The sequence below is a fragment of the Furipterus horrens genome, unplaced genomic scaffold, assembly GCF_987537825.1.
Source record: "Furipterus horrens unplaced genomic scaffold, mFurHor1.1.pri manual_scaffold_6, whole genome shotgun sequence".
Classification (NCBI taxonomy): Eukaryota; Metazoa; Chordata; class Mammalia; order Chiroptera; family Furipteridae; genus Furipterus; species Furipterus horrens.
In genome coordinates this window covers 148,461,613-148,477,962 of record NW_028327176.1, presented here as the reverse complement: position 1 = coordinate 148,477,962, position 16,350 = coordinate 148,461,613, and the positions used below count along the sequence as shown (strand labels likewise).

The following is a 16,350-nucleotide window of genomic DNA, read 5'->3' as shown; positions in this document are numbered from 1 at the left end:
TCACTGTTCACAAGGAAATTCTGTGGTATTTGCATGCAAATGTGCATCCAAAGAGACACTTCTCCAAAGAGGACATACAGATGGCCAATAGACACATGAAAAGATGCTCAATGCCACTAATTATCAGAGAAATGCAAATGAAAACCACAATGAGAGATCACCTCACACCTGTCAGAATGGTTATCATCAACAAATCAACAAACAACAAGTGCTGGAGAGGATGTGGAGAAAGGGGAACCCTACTGCACTGTTGGTGGGAATGCAGACCGGTGCAGCCACTGTGGAGAGCAGTATGGAGTTACCTAAAAAAATTAAAAATGAAACTGTCTTTCAACCCAGCCATCCCACTTCTGGGAATATAGCCAAAGGAACCCAAAACACTAATTTGAAAGAACATAAGCACCCCTATGTTCATTGAAGTGTTATATACAATTGCCAAGATATGAAAGCAGCCCAAGTGTCCATCAGTAGATGAGTGGGTAAAACAACTATAAGACATTTACGCAGTGGAATACTACTCAGCCATAAAAAAAGGAAGAAGAAATTTACCCTTTGCAACGGTATGGATGCACCTGGAGAACATTATGCTAAGTGAAATAAGCCAGTTAGAGAAAGACAAATACCATATGATTTCACTCATATGTGGAATCTAATGAACAAACTGAACTAACAAAAAAAGTGGAGACAGACTCATAGATGGAGAGCAGGATGACAGCTCAGGGGGTGAGGTTAGAGGGTGGAGGGATTGAGCAAAAAGGAAAAAGGAGTAATGGGCATGAACAAAAGTGTGATGATTGCTGGGGGGAGGGGAATATAAGGGGATGAAATGGTAATGGAAAATAATACAATAAAAAATAAATTAAATATACACTTAAAAAAAAACTTTCAGATAATCAATTGCTAGAAAATTTGGCCAAGTGGTATTCTATGACATGCCTGGAAGTAAGCAACCTTAGTTAGAAGAAATAATTATAATAATAATTACAACAACGTTGACTGAGTGCCAACGGTTTGCCAAATACCATTCTAAGCACCTATGGGTATTCATTCATTTAGACCTCACACCGATCCTACCAGATAAGATAAAATTGTCCTCATTTTATAGATAAGGACATGGACCAGAGAGATTTGGTGACTTGCCCAAGATCACACAGCAGTGGGTGGAATGGTGGAGATTCCTGAATTTGAACCGAACAGCCAGGCTCAAGAGTCCAAGATCATCACTACAATACCATACCATTTTTTGAAGTTTTTGTATTCTTTGAAAACCATTTAAACCTTGCAGTACTTCACAGATCAGCAACATCTACTATGCAGCCAATAGCATCTCTAGTGCCCTCAGCATAAATAGGCAACTGGGTGCATATTCAAGGGTTTCTCTGAAGTTCTTTGTTCTAAATTAAAATATTACATATGGGCTTCTATCCAAACCAGTTAGAAAGAGATTCTAGTTACAAAATAAAGGCAAGTACTCCCAACACCTGTCTTGATTTTGTATAAACTAATGCCACCTCTAGCTCTATTTTATTAGTAGGTAAAAAGACTACTGTGTATTTAAACTTTCATTGCATGCCAGGCATTCTAAGTGCTTCATATACATGATCTTGTTTACTCCTCAAAAGGATCCTAGGAGGTAGGTACTGTATTTATCCTCATTTTATGGCTAAAGACCCTGAGCTCTGGGCAGTTAAGAAACTTTCCCAGGTTGCAAAGCTGGAATGTCTGCAGAGCTGGGATTGGGTACCCACTCTTATGCACCAGACCACAGAGTCTCCCTTGGAAACACATGGTCCTCGGTACCTCTCTCTGGCACCATGAACCACTGCAGTGTATTGTGTGAGAAGCCAGCATGAAAACCAAGCCATTATGCCTTTGACCTTTTTGTGCCAATGGTCCTGAAACTAGGAAAGCAAAGATCTCCAGGCCTCAGAAAAGGGAGCTTGCCAGGGAGCAAGGATTTCTAACTGAAGAAAGTCCTTTTACCAGGGCAGAGGCTGGGGAAGTCTAGCCTTCCCCCAGATGGCTTCTCTCCCAAATACACTAAAAATAACGAGTGAAAAATAGGGTTTGCATGGGTGGGAGGTGAAGGGAAATAGTCTACTGTGGTACAGAGGGTCTTTGTACAGGACAGGAAGGCTTTGAACCATAAGACCATAGCCACAGTGGGAGCCAAGAGCCTGAAGAGAGAGAAGCAGCTGACCCAGCTGGGGAGCAAGGTGAAGGAAGGCACAGCTGGAAGCAGAAGAATGAGCAGTTGACATAGGATGGCTCAAGCAGAATCTACTCCTTCTGCCTGTGTTAAAGCCCAGACGGTCTTGCTGGAGAGCATAACTGTGCCACCTTTATTGGACATGCCCTTGCTCAGTCTCATATTGATCCATGTTTGTCTAAAAAGTTTTATTTTTCTAAAACGTAGTTCAAAAAACTGTAGGTGCTCAGGAAAAGCCAGAGACTAAAGGGATCCGGGGTGGGGTGGGGTGGGGGCAGTGGAAAAAAATGGTGGGTTAAGCCAACTCTCTTAAGACAGCAACCAGTCCCTGGGGTTTTCTTTGGGGGCTTTTACAATTATTCTGTCAGGAAACTGGTACACAGAGTACTATACATGCATATGTCATATGATATTTTATTTGATGTGATGGGCACCCGAGTGTGTCACCAGGAATTTTAATTCTTGGAGCCTGTGCTGCTCAGCAGTAACATCAAAGAAACTGTATAATTTCAGGTTGAGCTGGGATATGAATCTGGCTTTCTGTAAGGGAAGGATCGTTGGTTAATTATACCTACTTTGAAGAGCTTATCAAGTTGCAAGGGAAACGTGGCAGTTTCTATCACCTTTTGGGGGTTCTCATTATGTCTGCGTGATCTAGCAGCAATTCAGAATTTCTCCTCATTGCTGTGATAAGGCCAACATGTACTGATGAGCTGGGCTGGGTTCCAAAGAAATCTGATCTTATTTTTAAATAAATACATACAGAACCAGGGGCCTGAGAGTGAAGAAGATTCAAGTCACCACTGGCACTGTGGTACTTTTTTTTACCTTAAGAGCTTTTTTAACTGGATCTGATTGTCCAAGCCTTAAAAGGCTGTGCTGAGCAGGGAGGGGAAAGCACGGTGCAAAAGCAAGAGTCATTTGTTTTATGTACACATCGTCCCAAAGCTCCAATTCCCAATTCAACCAGTGTCAATGGATTCTTTCTAGCCACAGAGGTAGGGTGCTAAAGTTTTTATAAAAGAACAAACAAATATATTTGCTTCACAATACTCCAGCAGAATAAAAAGGGGTGGGCTGGGTGGATAGAGAGTAAAGAAAGGGATAGATGAAGCAAGATTAAGAAATGGTCATTGTGTAAGCTGAATGACAGGTACATGGAGTTCACTTATACCTCTTTCTACTTTTGTGTATGTTAAAATGTTTCCATAATAATTTTTTTTAATCCACAGAAGACTAGGAATTTCCATGCAGTATATCTACTTAAGTCCAGACTTGATAGGATGGTGTCAGTTACCGACACCTCTGCAAATGGGCCAGCCTGTCAGCTCACCCCTTATCCTTCAGGTACTCTACCCTCTGGCCAACTTAGATGCCAGCTGAGGTGTGGGTCACCAGATCTGTACTTTCCAACCTCCTTGCCTTTGCTCATGCTATTTCCCTCTGCCTGGAATGCCCCCTTCCCTTACACCCCCACTCCAACTATCAAAATCCAACCCATGGAAGGCCTACATCAAAGGTATCCCCCTTTGTTAAGTCTCTAATTACCGCATATGGAAGAAATCTCTTCCTCCTTTGTACTCCAGAGCTTTGCTGGTGCTCTCTTGGGGCACAGCTCACTGTGTAATGATAACAATCATGAGAATAAGAGGAATCATAGTAATTAGCAGCTAATATGTACAGAATGTTACCAGGTACCAGGCACTTTCAATATGTCATCACTTTCAATCCTTACAATATCCTATGAGGTTATTACTGTTTATTATTACATTTAACAGATGAAGGTCTGAAGCTCAGAGAGGTCCAAGGGGGTGAAACAGAGATCCAATGTGGTGTGATGCCAGTTGTGACACCATAAATTTTAAGACTTTATGCCCATGATCCTTAAGTTATATCACCAGAGTGACGTGGTGTAAATTCAAGTCTAGCTGGGGCAAAATTCTAACTTTCAGAAAGGCCTGAAGGTCCACATTCCTGATGACTATCATATTGTCTTTCTACTGAATTGTAAGCTCCTTCAGGGGAGAGACTGTGTCTTTTTCTATTTTGTGTCCCCCAAAAGCACTGTCTGACGTAGTGCCTTATACATAGCAGGTGCTCAATAACGTCTTGCTACCTGAACACTGTATTACAATACTACAGAGCAGTTCTCTGTCAGCAGTTCTGGTGAAGGTCTATGTCCAGTTCTTTTCATCTATCTATCTGACTGCGCAAGAACAGGAGATGGGCAAATCAGCCCACAGAGCTGCTAAAGCATCTCTCCTCCCCATTATCTCTGTTCAGAAGGCCACAAAACTAAAATAGTTTGCATCTTCTCCCCATGCTGGCACTCTAAATGACCAGAGAGAACTCTTCCCCAATGCTATTTTTATTTCGCCTCCCAGCTGTGGGCTTTCTCCCCCTCCCTCTGCCAGACCCCCATCCCTAACAGCCTTAGGAAAAGCCAAATGGAGTTGGATTTGGCCTAGATAATGACTTGGAAATCTGGAACTGAGGAAGACAGGCTGATTTTCTTCCCCCACCCTGAGTTGCCTTCCTCTTATTTCCCCTTTCAGAACTCCTAAACCTGCTTTTTTCCAACCAAATTACACAACATCGTTGATGCTCTTCTTTGACTGTATTTTGACCTTCCTGAATGCAGTGATGTTCTCCAGACTGGCCCTAAGAACACGTGGGGAATAGGTTCAGTTGTCTTCAGTTCCTTCCCAAAACCCTGTCAACATTCTTCCTCTTCTAGCTACAGGTATCCCTTCAAGGACTCTGCTTATGCTATATTCTGCAATGTCTTACTTCCAGCTGGCTTTCAAGAACTGAGAAAGTACTGGCTGATGAGAAAGTTTGAGCTCATAATATGATTAAGTAAGGTCATCCTGCCTAGTTCTTAATCCAACTCCCACTATCTATATCAGCATTTTAATAGAGGAAATGAGGAGACCTAGTAGTCCCAAAAAATGACGCAATAATGGACCAACAATGGAGTTCAAATTTGGGGCAAAGGCTAGTTACCATGCCTGGCTCTAAATATTCCCTCTTCTCAGCTCCCATAAGTCATGTTGGTGTGGTGTTAATGTGAGGTGAATTTCCCACAGTCTCTTTTATTGAAAGCTATTTGCCTTGGTCATAAACACAGATGTGTCAGCAAAATAGCCTGGTGTGTATGTGCACGTGCATATGTGTGCATAAACACCTATCTATGAAGAAGCAAATGGGGCCACACTGAATTGTGATATATCATTCATCATATATAGTAATCAAGTTCTACCTAATGTCATTCATTTTGACAGCCTTGCATTTTCAAAATTAATAAAAAGCATAAGAAAGCTGCTGCACAACCATAGACTCTTGGCCACCGAACCGAAGTCATCTGTATTGTACATTAATTGTGAAGGCACATATCACAGTTTGGGATTTAATTGGAAAAATCAATACCCTACAGGAAATCTGCAGTTGCATAGCAGATTTTTCTATCAGCCAATGCTTTGTCAGTGCCTTCTGATGACAAATTCTTGTGTATTCCAGGCATTGATTTTACTTGGCTTTTGTTTAGGTTCGTTAATATTCCTCCCTCTTCCGAGAAGCAGAGGCTGGGGGTGTGGATGGAGGACAGAGACAATCAACAGCCAATAATAAAGCCAGAGGCTACCTGGCCAGGGCACTTTCTGTCAGCACCTTCCAGCCCTGAATGCCTGATCACCTGGGAGCCTAGACAGTGACATGTACCTTCCATGCTTTCTTCTGAGAGCCACTGGCACCCACTCAGGACTCTCCCGTTGCTCTCGCTGCAGGGAACCATGCAAGATGGCAGAATCACCCTTAAGCTAAGAAAGCACTCTGTAGAGAGGGTGTAATCTTCTCTCATGGATACTTAAAACATTTGCTCTCGGCTGCACTAAGAAAATTCCAAGGACTTCCTATTACTTCCTTAATAATGAACAGGTCTCTTTCACATCGAAGCATAACTTCTCGGGGCTGCATAACCAGCCAAACACCATTGCTTTTCTTGCAGCTGAAAAAAATTAAGTTTCTCCTTGGACAAATAAGCTTACATATATATATATTTTATCTTTATGCTCCTTTTTCTTTTATCGTATGCTGACCAAAATAAAACATTTCTAACAGTAGCTTTGAAGAGCTAAGATTGTACCAATCTTTCCAAACTATTGCCAACACAATTTGGTGTTTAAGCACAGCAAGGACTAAATATGTTTTCTCTAAAGATAGCTGGAGAAGACATTCACATATATGGTTTACTTCCTCCAGTATAAAATGACCACAACCAAGACTCAAGCACATTCATTTTTCTAGTAAATAGGAAAAAAAAGAAAATCAAATATGGTCTATCACTTTTGACAATTTCTCCAAAAAGTAGTAGGTGATTCCCCTAAGTATTCAGATACCAAAAGAGAGCCTAAATGGCCCCTATGGTCTTCTGCTAGATGACCATGGTGATGGGGTGAAACCTTAAAACAGAACCGAATGAAAAGGGTTTCTCCCAAATAGGTAATGCTAACAGATCTGGAAGCTCAAAAGCCCTAAGATAAAATACAGGATGAGTTAAATTTTCAGGGGGAAAACCTGCATTTCCAAGCAGCAAATGTGCCTGTGGATTGGTTGGTCAGGGACTACATACACAGAATAAGTGGTGCTATTGTAACCGTGCAGGCTGTGGAGCTGGGAAAGGAGGTTCTCGCTGTCAACATCTAACTGCTGCGGCTAGAATGGGTAAAAACTCTATTTTTTCTCTCTTCTCCTGCTCTTTGGACACTTTGTTTCTAAGGAATACTTGGTATCAGAGCTAAGTCCAAACACTGTTATATGTGGGATTTCCTAATGCTGAGACCTGGCAGAGCCACACTGTGTTGGGCCAAAAACTAAACAGAAATGGGACTACTTCAAAATTTAACAACTGAGCATCCCCATTCTCTTTCAGTGTTTTCACTTAGTTGGAGCAAATGTTTTGCTTTAATGCAACTGAAAAGAAAAGAACATTTAGAGACAACATGGCTAGATCCCTCATAAACCTTCATTTTCCAAAGCAGTGTTTGAATCTCTAAATAAATGACAATTCATTCTCTGTTTACTTTAGGTAAACAGAAAATGCATCGCAGAGCACTCATTTTCAAAAGCTAATCAAGAACATTAGGTCCCAACAGATTCATTTAATAGAAATATAATAGGTATTCCTGCTTGCTTTTCATCTTGTCTCGCTGTAAATGCTAAAATGAACAGCAAATTAACCCTGCGTTGGAACACAGTCCCTGTCACAGCTGATACCCTCTCTTACGACTTGTAAACATCTCCGCATCCTGTCACTGCTTTGACTTCTACTTAGGAGAGACGAAACTGCCTGATTGAGTTTGGCAAGACAGTGTAGGAACACTTGAATTCTAAAGGGAGTACTGCGTGTCAACTCTGCTATCTTTCCTAGCAGAACAAAATATTACCATGTTGTCTCCTAAAATAGTGTACAATTAGAAAGTAGGAGGAGGGGTGGGGTGGGGTTTTTTTTTTTCCAAGCTACACGTATCAACTGTATTTCTCTATATTTTTAACTTTACTAGCCATTCTCCAAATGGCTGCTTATAAACTACTATACAAAACAAGCTAATAAAGACAGGGCATCCAAGCTCTATAAGCAGATATAAAAGATTTGCAAACAATTTGAGATCTTATAATTAATATTCAGTGATATCAGACTTAGCATTTAGAACTCTATACAGATAAAACTATAATAGCTCATAAATTATGTAATAATGAACAAACCCTTTCAAAAAACTGTTTTCACTGTGCTAAAGTAACATTCTAGACTTGTTGTAAGTATATTATTCTTACAAGTAGTTCGCAGTTATTCTTGAAGGCAAGCCTTGGAGTTTCCTTAGCATAGTGCTGCTGGGGAAAATTTTCAGCATGTCCATCTTCATCTCTAGCCTGAAGGGAAATATAATGGCCTATTTAGGGACTTACAAATAATGGAAGAAAAAAAAAGCTAAAAGCATAACAGCTCAGATCATTAAACAAACGGGAATCCAGAAATAACAACATTATTAAGAAGTTTGTTTAAATACGCAGTACGCCTTTTAGATATCAAAATTTGGGATTTATTTTTCTTTATGTAGTTTAGTTTGAACATGCAAATTTATTGTGGTGTAATTTTTAACATTTCAAATATTAAGCGAAACAAAATAAAATAACTTTGTTGGAAATTACCACCACTTTAGTTTTCCAGTGACTTTGGCTGTACATTTAGGATTATACGACATACATACGTGTTTAAACTTTTTGGCATGCTTAAGCAATTTCTAGATAATGCACTTTAAAAAAATTCTAATAGCAAGGCCATAAGAAAAGCAATTTGCATAGTTATATTTTGCATTGTAATACTATTAAAGATAAACTGATTCCCCTCGATTTTTAAATAAAAATCTGAAAGGAGCAATGATCTAGTAAGAACAATGATTCTTCAATCAAATGCAGTAAAAAAATATATAGATTTAATTAAGAAGCTGCATTAAAACTTACTGGTTATTTTGATCTACACTGTTAATTAAGAAAGCTGAAGTTTAAATGGAGACATTAACAGAACCCAACAGCAATACCGCTTGCAAAGAGTCTTCTCTTTCTAATCTCCTTCGGTTTCTGGTTTGGAGTTGGAGAGAAGGGAGAGGTAGGCGAAAGGAGGCGTGTCTGCAGCACACTCATTAAATCATTCATTTGGGCGACCCTTGCACTCCGCTCTGCTCGATCCCGTCTTCGCCCTAACTGCTCTCTCTTCCTGGGCCTCCTGAAATTCACAGCTGAGCTGTCTCCCTCACATATGGCTTGCATATAATTATGCATATTCCATTTTGCACTGCATTAAAATGATGAGCTCCTGGCTCCCTGCCAGCTGATTTTAAAAAGCCCAAGTGAAGTAGGAAAAAGGAGAGAAACACAGGGAGAGCCGCACAGGAAGCAGCAGGTAGTTCTGTCTGCTGTCTCTTTAGATAAAATGTATGTCTGGCACCAAGGGAACAGCTGAGAACTACCTGTTGTGATGTATGGATCGAGGCGGAGAAAACAATGAGCACAGCGATGACAGCGCTGATGTATTGTTTCTCCTCTAATGGAGTGAAATCTGCCCGCTGACAAGTATCACTCAGAGCTCCTGGGCTAGACACGGGATTGTCATTTTAGAAAGGGATCCATATTCAGTACATTCGAGAATGTACAGCTTGTTTTTAATAAAGGCTTCTGCTACTTACTGTAGGGTGGGAACTGGATTCAATTTGGAAGTGGAATGTCACAGGCAGTAATATTTGGGTTTCAGGAAGTTTGTGGGAGGGGGAAGAGATTGCTTTGCTTTGGTTTCATTTTTGATATTTATCAATATCTCTGGGACTTGGTGCCTTTTTATTGGACCCCCTACCACCACCAAATCAGAGTAAAATAAACACACAGTTGTAAGACTGGACCATATGCAACAGAGGAAAAGTGCAAGCGTTGTTCGTGTCAAAAGGCTGTCCCGGCACTGAAACCAGGGATGTTTCCTCTCACTGCATCAGTACTAGTCCACAGCTCCATTAGGGTTTCAGTTAATCCAGCCTTAAATGGGACCTGTTTTCAGGTGGCGTGTGTAAATAAAAGGCAGCTGTAGGAAAGCAGTCAGATGCCAATGGGAAGGAATGATGTTAGGTTCTTCACAACTGAGTCTTAAGCCACTCTGTGAAGTATAGGTCTTTTGAAGGCAGGGGCCAGTAGCTATTTTATCTTTCTCACTCTGCCACTTCCAGTGCCTTATTTTAGTTGGTAGTTAACAAACATTTAAGTGATGGAAAAAAAAAAAAAAAACCATACAAGGATTGTAACTAGACCCTACCATAAACAACCCTGTAGAAACTGCCACTTCAAAATATGCTAAACTTGGTGGATGGTGTATTATATTCCTGATGTACTATGATACATATGCTTGGAAACACACTCTGCATACAGTTTACAAGGGCTACTATTTACATATGTATGTCTATATTCAATATATATGTATCTTGTGTATAAATATTCATAAGGTGGAACATGTTTATTATGCATGTACTATCTACACACATTCATACACACCAGATGCCTGGGGATATTTTCAACATTAGTGGAAAAAAATACATTTATTCCATTTACATGTAAGGTGCTCACAGTGTTTTTTATGTTGTTAAAGGATAAAACAAATCTAAGGTTTGAATGTGCCTCCTCAAAGAGGCTATAGATTTCATATAAAGCCTGGTAACTTATGCAGCTAAATAAAGCAGCAGTGTAAGAAAAAGGAAAGGGGAACTGGGGTGAATGAAAGTGGAGAGAGAAAATCAGAAACTTGATTCTTTCTTGAGGCATCTATTTGCCCCTGCAGCAACCTCCATGGCCCTGGGAATGGTCTGCCTCCGCCTTCAACAATCAGCCTGATTCCAGAGGCAAAGAAACTCCACCCTCCAACCATTTCCTGAGTTTCCACCACCTGCCTGGGACGGAAAGCACACGATGCGCAAGGAGACCCAGCGCGATCACTCTCACATGGGTGTGCACACACACACTCACACACCCATCACCAAAGTGATTCCCTTTGCATTCTGAAGTTTTTTAAGGTAAAATTTTCAATTATTCTTACTGGACTAAATTAAAAGAATTGCATTCATCTAAGGCAGTAGTTCTCTATTCTGGCTGCATATCAGAATCATCTGGGATGATTTTTTTCTAACATATTGGTACCTGAACCCCCTTCTTCCCTCACCTTTCCAAGATCCTGATTTAACTGGTCCAGGGTGAGGCCTGGACATGGGTTTTTTGTTTTTGTTTTTGTTTTTGATTTTTAAGCTCTCAGGTGATTGTAATGTTCAGGCCGGACTAGAACCACTGATCTAAGAAGAGTGCCTACTGGTATCAAGAGAAGGCTCTTGGCAGAGCTGGCAGGACATTCTCTAACTACATCCCACTGAGTGAGCTGCAACCCTAGGAGGATAAAGGATGTGGCCCCTGAGGGGGGCGGGGTCTCACTAAAAATTCAAGAGATTACTTGGCTAGCTACCTGTGGGGGAAAAAAGTTCTCTTTATTTCTTTTTAGTTTCTGATGTAATAAATAATCTTAGAAGAACTACTAGACACTTCCTAAAAGGCCTTCCTAAACCCCTCTAACCAAGTCAAATGTCTCCACTCTGCCCTCTCTTAGACCAGACAATGGTGCACTCTTCCACTGATTGGCATGATGTTTGCCTCCTCTGCTAGACTAGGGGCTTCCTGAGGGCAGGGCGGTGTCTGGGTCCCAGCCACTGCCCAGTGCACAGTACGTGCTCTGCAGGCATGGGCTCCATCCATTATTATCCCACACCAACTTTGTCACCATGTTAGACAAAATCCACAGGCACTTCCTTACCCAACATGTCGATTCATTTGAGAACATTTTATAACCGCCTATAAATTGAAGCCAGTGCCTTATTCCACAGCTGCCCCATTTTGGGTAACAGGCAAAAGCATATCAAGGTGGCGGGAGGACAAAAGGAGCTGATGATCCCTGCAGGGAGGGATATATGAACCCTGAAGATGTTCAGAATCACCGGTCATGGTAATAATATAAAGCAGACCAACTTTCAGCTGGTTTTATTATTGTTCTTAAACTCTCTACAGACGATGCCTTCTCTAATTGCCTGTGTCGGACAGACCACCCCACTGCCAGCTCTTGGTATCCACGGGGGCCAGGAGACCTGTGTTGATGTCTGACTTTGTTCTGGAATGACCAGTTCTGACAGAAGGAATGTCAAGACACATCATAATGAACTAACTCTCTCCATGTGTCTTATTCTCAGCAGCCTTATTCTGACTAATATGTGAGACATTTATGCCAACCATGGGAAAAAGCAAATGGGAAACTATTGTTTTGCATTTGACTACAAATGTGATTCAGAACAAAGGTGCATTTTTGATCTATTATTCTAAGACACCTTTACTTCTGCTGTAAAATAGAAATAAAAATTAAAATCCTGCAGTTAAACTTCAAGGGAATTTCCCCATCTTGCTGCTAGTCATGCATCCATTCTCATGCCGTGTCTAGCATTTAAATAAATAGTACATTATGTGAGAAAACTTAGACTAATTGCTTCTTGACTTAAAAAATCTCTGGCTTAAACAAACTTTGTATTTACCTCTCTTTTCCTGTGAATCATTACTAATTCATCACCACCACCACCCTTTTTTTTATTTTTACATACAGTAAATTTCAGTTCACTTCTAAAGAATTCACTTCTTTCTTGGACCAAAGCCTTGGTGCCACATGCATAGTTAAGCAAGATCAACATCCTTCTCTGGAAGACTCCTTTAGAAAATGTGGAACCTTCTTTAAAAAGCTCCACTGACCTACCCCAGAAAAGTGAGATGTTTCTGTCTCAGTGAAAAAGGTTAACACTGCTGCCATTTAAGTATAAAGGTAATTATGTTTCAGAGTTAACACCTCCCTGCAATGAACAGGAGTTGACATCTCTGTGTCACTGTGATTCCAGAATTTCTTTTGGCAACAAGAAGAGGTTCTGCCAGGAACCAGAGCTGAGGAGAGCTCTGCAGAGCTTCAAGACTTAGCTTTCCAAGGCTGTGGCAGATGTGGCACATGTCAGCTCACACATGTGGTGTCGTTACCAGACTTGGGAACATCCAAAATAGTGCATCTCAACATGGTGGGAATAAGTTTGGAGATGACTAGCTGTAGGGAAAAAATTATATTTTATAAATAATTTTTTGATCCAGAAATAATAGGATTTATTTTTCAAATTTAAAAATAAAAGGAGAAAACTCTTAGCATTTCATTTTATCCCTTCCCATTTCTGGTCTATCTTTCCTTTGTCAAATGCCTACGCACATTCTCTGGAGAAAGCTCAGAGAGGAAGAAACGGCAGCTGTTGTGTGCAGACTTTCAGTGTGTCGTGAACTTGATATGAGGTCCACCCACTTTCTTTGCCCCTCATTGAAGGTCCCTGGGCTAGAATCACATATTCTACAGAGTAGCTCCTGTGTTCACTTGATTTACTGCCCAACTCCTCATGACTAAGGTCCCAGTTCACTTCAACTCAGTTTCTGTCCTTTACCTCAATTTTTCAGGGTAAAACCACATCCCACCCCTCTTCCCAGCTTCTCGAAGATTCTTATGCATCCACTAAGTCTTAATTCAGACTGCAGCTCCTTTAGGAAGCCATTCAAGACCTCTTCCTCCTGTTCCTAACCTGGGCTCTGCATCCCATTGTCTTTGTCTATATCCATTCCATTCATCACATTTCTAGGTTTGCCTTTCCCATCAACCTGTGAGCTGTCTGAGTGCAGAAACTGTTCTGTTCAGCTGCAAATCTTTAGAGCCTCCTCTAGTTCCTGGCATAGTATAAGGACTCCATAAATGGTGAATGAATGAATGAATGAATGAATGAGTTCCTATCTTAACCCTAGCAACTGGCCTTCTGTCTTGCACTCTAGTCTCCAATGGTAAGTGTTCTGCTTCTGAACCACAGGAGTCCTCTCCATATCAGTCTTAGCAGGACTCTGCCAGAGCTCTCTGATCACACCTGCCTCACACCTGGACCTTCACTGACTGCTCATGCACTTCTGCCCAACACCTGTCCTTCCCACTTAGTTAGACACAAGGGTCTTAGCCTCACTGCAGATTTTGTACTCAATTCAATAATTGGCCAATAGTTCTTTTGTCCCAAATATTTTTCTCTTCTCTGCCTTCCACCTAAACTTACATTTGCCTGACAAAGGTTAGTCTAACTTCTGGTTATTGTCTCATCTCTGAAAGTCCATTCCTAGATTAACCTACCTGGCTTCTTGCTCCCTGTATTTCACTTACTTATAGTGCCCAAACCCGTCTGGGTCTCCTTGGCATAACTCATCTTGGTTATGACTCATGTCTTATCTTCCCTATCAGACTGGATACAGCTTGAGGGCAGAGACCATGCCTTAGGGATAAAGCCTCCAGGCTTAGCAGATTACAAACAATTCTGTAAATATATATTAATGGATTCTTTAACCCTTTGCTCTTCCTTAAGCCGGGAATGGGGGAGGGGGGTTCCCAGAAGTGTTTTGTTTTCCTCCACTCTGCACTGACTACTTTCTACAATAACTACCTCTTCAATATGAGTTGTATCTATGCAAATAATCAAGTCACGGAACAGATCTCATGAAGTCACACAGCTTGTGGACAGGACTGTACGTGCATGCAGTTTGGGTGGAGATCTTTCTCCTGGACAGAGGACTCCCACCTGGCATCGGGCTCCCTGATCTGGAGGTGCCCCAGGCACCCAGAAACACGAATGTGTGGACCCAGGCACCTGCTCCATTCACATTACTACTCATCTTTGCACCAGGATCCCGTACTCACCCTTTCATTAGCCCGTCACAGAAGATTGACCATGGGATTCCTGCAGTGCTGCTGTTTTACTCTGTTCTTTAAACAAAATGTATCAAGATGTCCACTTTGCACGTGGGCCAAGGGGAAGCTGTTTCCCTAGTGATGTTCTTTCTCCATCCTCCTCAACTAGCAGGGGGAGGGGCTCTCTATACCTCTTCCGCTCCTCTGACAACTCACATGTCTCTGATGGATGAGATGGCCCGATTAACTGCAGCTACTCTTTTTCACTCCCTGAAAACCTATATATATATATATATATATATATATATATATATATATATATATATAAAAAATAAAATTTTAATATCCAATTTGGCATCTTCAAAGAATAACGGTAACAAATATGCAACATGAAGATAATGGGCATCGAATCATGTTTATGGCCTCCACGAACACCTCCTTAAATGATGTCAGGTCAGAGCCACTGAGCTCTGAGACTGTAGGAGGTTACAGGACTGATCTGGTGGCTGATTAATGGTCGCCCTTACTCAGGGGCCCTTATGGACTGCATGACAGTTACGGCAACAGATTCCACATCAGCCTGAAATACAGCTGCCTCAAAAACTAAAATATATCACGCTCATCCTGGCACATTCCAGCTGTGTCTAGAATAATCAGAGCAGTTGCTGAGTGGTTCTGAAAAACCCTTGTTTCTGCTTTTCATTTTTTCTAATCTATTTTTCCTTTATTAGACAGGTGACCCTTCAGGATTTATCTTGCACTGTTCTTTGTCACTTCACTTGAATGTCTTTGTTTGGTAAGAATTGTTTTTTCAAAGGGTCCACAGGTAAGGCTCAGCAGCTTGAGCATGCATCCCGGTTCTTTTCTCTTCTCTGCTAAAGCCACACATGCCGCCATCACACCGCAGGCAGCTTCTGATTATCCCAGGACCCTTGATCCATGGTGGATTATCCAGGCTACTTGGTTGCTCCCCCTCCCCCACCTCCTGCCTCCACTCACCGCTTGCCTTTTGGCTTCTTTACTACTCATTCGCATCTATTACCCAGGGACCCGGGAGGGGGAAAAAAAGGCGGGGAAATACAGATGATTCCACTTTGCTACTAGTTGGAGCCTGTAAAATGCTCAAATAATTGGCCTAATCTAGGCATTTCAGGTGGTCCTTTTATTCCTGTTCCATGAAATCATGAGGCAGAAGGGGCTGGACTCATGTTTTTAAGTCCAGACCTCCTGATGGACTTGAGAAATTAGAGATAATGTGAAACAGGCAAAAGATGCAAGGGAACTCCAGGTCCCCATCGGTAAGGCTAGGAAAGGATCCAGACATTGTGGAGGAGATTTACTATCCACAGGAAGTCTCCCCCGAAATAACCTGGCCTCAAATGGGACTAGGAAACACACTAGAACCAGATGAAAATACTGCTCTGGATATGACCAGGAACTCTCAGTAACAGCTAACATTCCTACAGCTCTTCTGTATACACTAGACACCGTTCTAAATGCTTTGTATGTATTAACCCATTTGACACACACACACACATACCTATACCAAAACAAAAATAAAATCTTATGAAGTAGGTACTAGCCTCCATTTTTATATGAGTAAATTGGAATAGAGAAGAGAGGTTATGTAGTTTACACAAAGTCACACAACTAACAAGTGGTAGAACCAGGATTCAAACTCAGGCAGTCTGCCGCCAGAGTCCCCATTCAACCTAGATGATCTACTACCTCCCTGTTAGTGGTAAGAAAAATAAATGAAATAAAGTAAAATAAATAT

At 41.3% G+C, this 16,350-nt stretch overlaps 1 protein-coding gene across 1 annotated transcript in view; it reads right to left on the bottom strand.

Annotated features, from left to right (window-relative positions):
* The window catches only part of SOBP (sine oculis binding protein homolog), a 166,119-nt gene that overhangs the window by 66,967 nt on the left and 82,802 nt on the right, over positions 1 to 16,350 (bottom strand). Inside the window, exon 5 of the mRNA XM_090279726.1 lies at positions 8,042 to 8,137. Within this exon, the coding sequence (XP_090135852.1) occupies positions 8,042 to 8,137 (96 nt within the window). The remainder of the gene's footprint in view (positions 1 to 8,041; positions 8,138 to 16,350) is intronic.